This window comes from Asparagus officinalis, chromosome 5 (assembly GCF_001876935.1).
Source record: "Asparagus officinalis chromosome 5, Aspof.V1, whole genome shotgun sequence".
Taxonomy (NCBI): domain Eukaryota; kingdom Viridiplantae; phylum Streptophyta; class Magnoliopsida; order Asparagales; family Asparagaceae; genus Asparagus; species Asparagus officinalis.
The window spans coordinates 127,276,588-127,283,294 of record NC_033798.1 but is presented as its reverse complement, the minus strand read 5'-3'; the positions used below and the strand labels follow the sequence as shown (position 1 = coordinate 127,283,294).

Genomic DNA, 6,707 nt, shown 5'->3' with positions numbered 1-6,707 from the left:
ATATGTATGACGCCTTTTGTATTCAAGTAAAAATACACCGGATATCTCATAAGTTTGCTTATATATATAGCAAGAATGCACATCCTGTCACTTGAGTTGTTGTTCCGAAACATAAAATGAATATATTGGTATCTTCAAAGTGTTTATACCTCCCTTCAAAATTATGATATTTTTGTCACGTGCACGTGTAATTTTGCTAGTGAAAAAAAGTACGTTTAAACGATACATATATCCATCCCTTCAAAATTATGATATTTTTGTTCTCGTAAATATGTTTTCTTTAATAGTACTTTTTTAATGAATATTTATATTAACATTTCCCAAATTATCATGCTATTACCATCTTCTTCCTTTTGTCACGTGTTCAGCACCCAACTTTGACCCGACTTTAAACCCACTCTACTACCGGGCCCCACTTCCCACCCTGGGTACAATTCTGGGGCCACGGTTATCTCACCGACCTTCCCCTTTCGCCCTCTCACCCTTCGTCCCCCCGACAAAACCCCGTTCTCGAGCTCGATCACCCGAGCTAGGGTTCTTATCCCCTTTAAAAAAAAAGAAAAAAAAAACCAAAATCCAAAACCCTAACCCTAGAAAAAATGTCCTCAATCCTCCCCAAACCCGAATCCATCGAGATCCGCGAGGTCTGGTCGTCGAACCTCGACTCCGAGTTCGCCCTGATCCGGGACATCATCGACGACTACCCCTACATCGCCATGGACACGGAGTTCCCCGGCGTCATCCTCCGCCCCGTCGGGCCCTACAAAACTACCTCCGATTACCACTACCAAGCCCTAAAATTCAACGTCGACCTCCTCAAGCCCATCCAGTTAGGGCTCACTTTCTCCGACCCCGACCTCAACCACCGCTTCGTCTTCCAGTTCAATTTCCGCGAGTTCGACCCCCAGTACGACGTCTTCGCCTCCGATTCCATCGACCTCCTTCGCCAGTCGGGGATCGACTTCGAGAAGAACATGGAATTCGGCGTCGACGTTGTCAAGTTCGGCGAGCTGCTGATGTCGTCTGGGGTCGTGCTCAACGATGGGGTCCAGTGGATTACGTTCCATTCGGGGTACGATTTCGGGTATTTGCTGAAGATTTTGACTTGCAAGAGCCTGCCTGAGAGCCAAGAAGGGTTCTTTGATTTGATTCGGACGTATTTCCCGAGGGTTTATGATATTAAGCATCTCATGAGGTTTTGTAATAGCTTGCACGGGGGTCTGAATAAGTTGGCGGAGTTGCTGGAGGTGGAGAGGGTTGGGATTTGTCATCAGGCTGGGTCTGATAGCTTGCTGACTGCTTGTGCGTTTAGGAAGCTGAAAGAGAGTTTCTTTAATGGGTCGACGGAGAGGTACGCCGGCGTGCTGTATGGGCTCGGTGTTGAGAAGGGCAGTGACTGATGAGTGGTTCGGGCTGAAAGAAATGTATGAAGGTATTATATTTGAGTAATAGAAATCTGGTTCGGTTTCGTTGTGAAATTATAGCCTTTTCTTCATCCTGCTCTTTATGTATTTCCTAATTTATATCAATGAAGGAAATTTGCTTCTTTTTTGTGAATAGTTCAGTGTTTTTGAGTTTTTAACGTGGAAAAAGTTGTTATTTTCTATTAGATTTTGGGGGGTCTAATTCATGTTATCTGTTTATTTAGAGCATCTCCAACGTAACGCCAAAAAGCCATTTTGACGCAAATCCAACGCCAAAACTTCCTCCAACCGCGCGCCAAACCCTGCGCCATTTTAAAGCGTTGCTACAGTGTTGCACCAGAAATGGCGCAACACTGTAGGAATGGCACAACCGATTCGTCGCAGAACAGCAAATAAAAAAATCAACCAAAAGTCACCCAAAAAACAGAAAATGCATCGAAAAATTAAAAGAAGAAGAAATAAATCAATACCATTTTCTCGGGACGTCTAAATCGTTCTGTACCTTGCTTTACGTCTAAATCGCCGGTTGCAGTGCCTAGATTCAAATTTCGATTCAAATAATTAATCAAAAAAAAAAAAAAAAAAATCAAAATTTCTTTTAAAATTAAATGAAATTGAGAGATCAGTCAGGTTTATGAGGGGATTACAGAGAGAGAGAGAGAGATGAAGCGCGAGGCGGCGGCATTGGTGAGCTTGGCCCTAACTTCTCGTGGCGGATTTTTATGTGTAGTCTAGGGTTTTAGTTGGAAATGTACCTTAACTCTCTAGGCCCACCCGGCCCAAAGATGTATGAGAATGGGCTGGTACACTTAAATGTATTATATAATTATACAATTATATAATTTGTTAAATATTTTAAATAGATAAAAATGTTAAAAGATAAGAATAATAAAAGGAATATTCTTTTTGGTGTAAAAATTTAGTGTAATGGGTTGGAGATGGAATAGTGATTTGGTGTAAAAAATACACCAACTTGGTATAAAAACTACACCAATTTGAGTTTTGTGGTTGGAGTTGCTCTTAGTCAGTGTGTCCGACTGACTTACAACAAAAAGAATTGGTTACCGCAGGAAGATGTGGTGAATAAATGAAATGAGATATAGTTATCTGGTCAATTAAATTTGGCTTGATATATGTTCAGTTTTCTTCTGTAACTCCAATTTAACTGGGAAGTGATTGTATCTTCTGTTTATTTTACTGACTTATGCTTAGGTTTTAAATTTGCATTATGAAGTTCCTTCTCTAGAACGATGAATTATAACAGTACAAAGCTTTGAATTCGTGAAATTTATTTAAGTAAGTTCTCGTTGACCAATGGGGAGTTGGTAGAAGAAGAAAGTAAAATGAAAAACAGATTAAAATGGAAGGAAAAACATTTGTGCTCTTTTGTGGTAGCATGAGAGACGAACTGTGTCAACTTTTTATTTAGATGATCAGTTTCTTTCATGTTGCATGTTAACTTGTCGAAAGATGCTAGCAATTTCACCCATCTTCCTACACTACTATAAGTAGTTATTAATTCATGGAGTTCTCCGTAATGCTTCACTGGCAATCCATGAGTTTTTTTCTTTAATGAATTAATAATTGTTTATCAAAGCTGTTAAAGTGCTTTGCTTCACTGATGCTTGAACTGAAAAGTATGTCTACGAATAGATTTGTTCTTTAGGCATGACCCATATTCATTCAAGAGTTAATACTTTGGTTTGAGTTATTTGTGATAAAAATGCCATTTTTGGTTGACATGTTAAAGTAACAGTTTGAAATATGATCTATGTCATGAAAACTTCAGTGGATGGCTGATTGCAATTAATTGTGGTATGGTACTCTGTAAAAGATGCTGTTTTTGACGAGGGTCATATAGTACTTGTTTTTCATAGACATAAATATTACCACAATAATGTTTTAGTTATTTGTTTCCTTTTAGTAAGAACATAAATATCGGTGCAGCCATTCAAACATCTCAACTAGAATGAGAGTTTTATGAAGTTGAAGTCTGTCGTTAGGATGTCATCTGGGAAATGTATATCGAGCTGACTCCACTATAGATTATCCAAGATCACAATCAGACATCCTTCTATGCTATATGGCTGACAACATTCCTGTAATGAAAATTTTGGAGCTCTATGGTTTGCTTCGAGTTTGTTTTCATTTGGATCTTTAGCCTGTAGCACGCCTTGATGATTAATGGAACAACTCAGTGAATCTCGTACTGATATATGGTGAGTTTCCTAGTTTAGATTTTTTGAGAAATTCTCTCTCGGTTCATAAAAGATCATTTCATAAGAATCATAACCAAATATGGGTTCCTACTTTTAACCCCCCCACAAAAAAAAAAGGTTCCTACATGCAAGTTGGCTCAATCAATTTTATAGAATTAGTCTGCTGTGCCAATAGTATGCTCGTGATATTAGACTGATATCAGGATGTAATATACATATATTTCTTTCAGTCTTTCACAATTAGATTTACCCTCTAAAACCAAAAGACCTTTTGATTTAAAAAGACCACAACATGTTGAGGTCAAATTGGACTTGTGTTGCGAAGGAGAGGATACTGAAATGGATGCTTTCTATGTCTGGAACTGTGAAATGCTGTGTGTCAATTTTGATGTCTCTTGTTGTTAAAAGTTAAATGACCTGTAAACGAGTTAGGATATAGTTAAAGCAATAGCTGGAAGTATGATCTATGTTATGGTTGGACAACCTTTGTGATTTTAAACAAATGACGGGGGAATATTGATATGAATATGGGGAGAAAGGAAAACTCAGCAGGCAAAGAATCACATATGTTGTCCAACTATAACAATAAACAATCTTGCTCAGTATAAATCTTTTTATGTTGATACCTAGTAGGTACCAGAATTTTATACGTCATATTAATTTATGGATAGTTATCTTTTTAGCAAATATATGTTTGAGATAGTCGGTTGAGCCAACATCGCCAGTTTGAGACATCAAATTTAATCGCGTGAATTATGTATGTTTTCTTGGCGTTTAGTTGAAATACTAACCTGTGGTAAGTATAAAGTATTTCCGCCTAGGTGGGGATATGTGTTAGCTATATGTTCAGTCCTTTTTATTTATATGGGTATTCTTGATCACATACATCGATGGTATAGTATATTTTGTTTTGTATGTTTGCATGTGTGTGTGTGTGTGTATTCTAATGTTCGGTATTTATATGTTTCATTGCAATTATTGCTTCCCCACTAAAACGCAAAAACTCAATCGAAACCAACCAACTCACACCTAGACCCATTGGGTTCCCCGAAGGAGTGTTCTATGGTTCTTCTAGTGCTCCCAACTCACTTGAGATATCAAAACTTTGACGTTGGAAGGTAATTTTGCTTGGAAATAGGAGCCGAAGGTAAACTTTAAGTATCTATTGCTTAGGAGAGGATGCTTGTGGGCGATGAGGCCAGCCCCATTCATTTTAGATATCCACTTCTTCATCACATATATTGGGTAATATATTCTTTGTTGTTTGTTTGTTCATGTGTCCATCCTTGTGCACCGTATTCATGGTGTTCATAGTGATCTTATGTTGCTTTCGATGCTCCATTTTCTCTTCCTCCTTTTCCCCTCGATTAGCTTGACATTGGAATAAATTACACCTGGAGCTACTATAACCAATATCTTATTATATTTTTAAGAGCATGGTTGTTAATTTTCAGTGTGGAAGTTATAATGTAAAAGTAGACAAATAATATATGGGAAGTTTTTTTTTTCTTTTATCTTTATATCTACGAAAAGAAGGATGATGGTGAGGATACCCACTCTTTTCCATTATAATCTGATACGTAGGTCCACTTGAGTGCTTTAACTTTAGTGATACGTATCTTGGCTTAGATAATAAGTTAAATTCTTCATGCTTATATTTAACTGGGAGGATACAACATAACAAGTCTTGGAATTATGAATTAAATTAACGGAGGAACTTGGAAACATGACCAAAACGATCATAATAGGTGGATTCTAATGTCTAAGTGTATTTTTGCATTTGAATTATGACAACAGCAATCCGTAATGGAGATTGGAGTCTGCGATTGGTGATTGGATGCTGTTACTACCTGTGTAACGTCTTTGTGGATGCCTGAGTGTCCTGCTTGTGGGAAGAAGTGGTAGGACAGGACATGGTTGAAGCGGAGTACTCGATGACAATTAACATACATCAACTTGAGTAAATGTGGACAAAGTGTCAAGGTTAACTGCGAATTGAGTACAGCATGGATGCGGAACAGTAGAAGCATATGTAAGTAAGTTGTTCTTTACATGACATGCTTAAGGATTAAGATGTTGCAATTAGTGTTGGACAATGTTATATTAAACGCTGAGCGCTTCTAGGCGTCGGACTTGGCGCCCAACGCTTAGTCGCCTACGCGGGCACCTAAGCGGTTTCTAGACGTTTTTTTTCTTTCTTCATTTAAGTGGTGGTCAATGAGGTTTTGCTGAAGGTCGGAGGAGGTAGTGGAGGTGTTCATATTTGGAGGTTAATGGAGTTTGGAGGACGTGTAGGCTACGACACATAAAATCATAATCAAGGCCTACAGGGTGCAATCCACGTAAGCAGACAATGCTCACCTAAACGCTCGTAATATCTAGGTGGACAGCCTAAATACCGCCTAGGCGTTAGGCGCTAGTTAGGCGGCCTAGGTACCGCCTAGGCCTAGGCGTACGCCTAAGCGGACTAGGCGGAGGTTTTTTAAAACAGTGGTGTTGGATATAATTTTTTTGTCCTCTTTTCTATTCCTTGTTTCTGGGGTTCAGTATCTACTCTTCCTAATCTTATATAGGAGTTAAGTCCTTATGTACATTGATGTTGTGCGGTGAATGACGGATTATGTCTGTTTGTCACCCTCGTGGATTTACACGTACTAGGAATTAACTTCTTCAGTTATGGGTTAGGGTTGTCAAAAAAATAGACTCTCGGTTTAAAGCAGAATTCCGCATGTAGGTTTTGATTTAGTTGGCTCTTGAGTCTTGTTCGAACGGACGTGTTCTGTTCTCTGCCAAATGGAGCAGAATGATGAAGGATAAGTAATTGAGACTAAGTAGGACAATTAAGTTACAACTATGTATATTAGAAACTAAGTAAACTTTTTCTTCATGTCGTAATGCTGACATACTAGAGTTTGGAATGCTCTATGTGGTGAACAAAATTCTGTGTATCATAATTCCAATGTTTACAATTAGCCAAATACATGGCAATATTCCATATAATTTTTTTTCCTTTCCATTCGCATGTGAAATTGATGTACATAGTTGCAAATTCTGGCTGGTTACC

The 6,707-nt window shown here is 38.4% G+C and overlaps 1 protein-coding gene across 1 annotated transcript; it reads left to right on the top strand.

The window, feature by feature from the left end:
- LOC109841223 (probable CCR4-associated factor 1 homolog 7) lies at positions 471-5,685 on the top strand. Its single transcript, XM_020410130.1, has 2 exons — positions 471-1,432; positions 5,441-5,685. Exon 1 carries the CDS (start codon positions 600-602, stop codon positions 1,398-1,400), a length of 801 nt encoding a protein of 266 aa, XP_020265719.1. The 5' UTR covers positions 471-599; the 3' UTR covers positions 1,401-1,432; positions 5,441-5,685.

What these genes read in the sequence shown, in the direction of transcription:
- LOC109841223 (XM_020410130.1), top strand. Translation starts at nt 600, where the DNA reads ATGTCCTCAATCCTCCCCAAACCCGAATCCATCGAGATCCGCGAGGTC.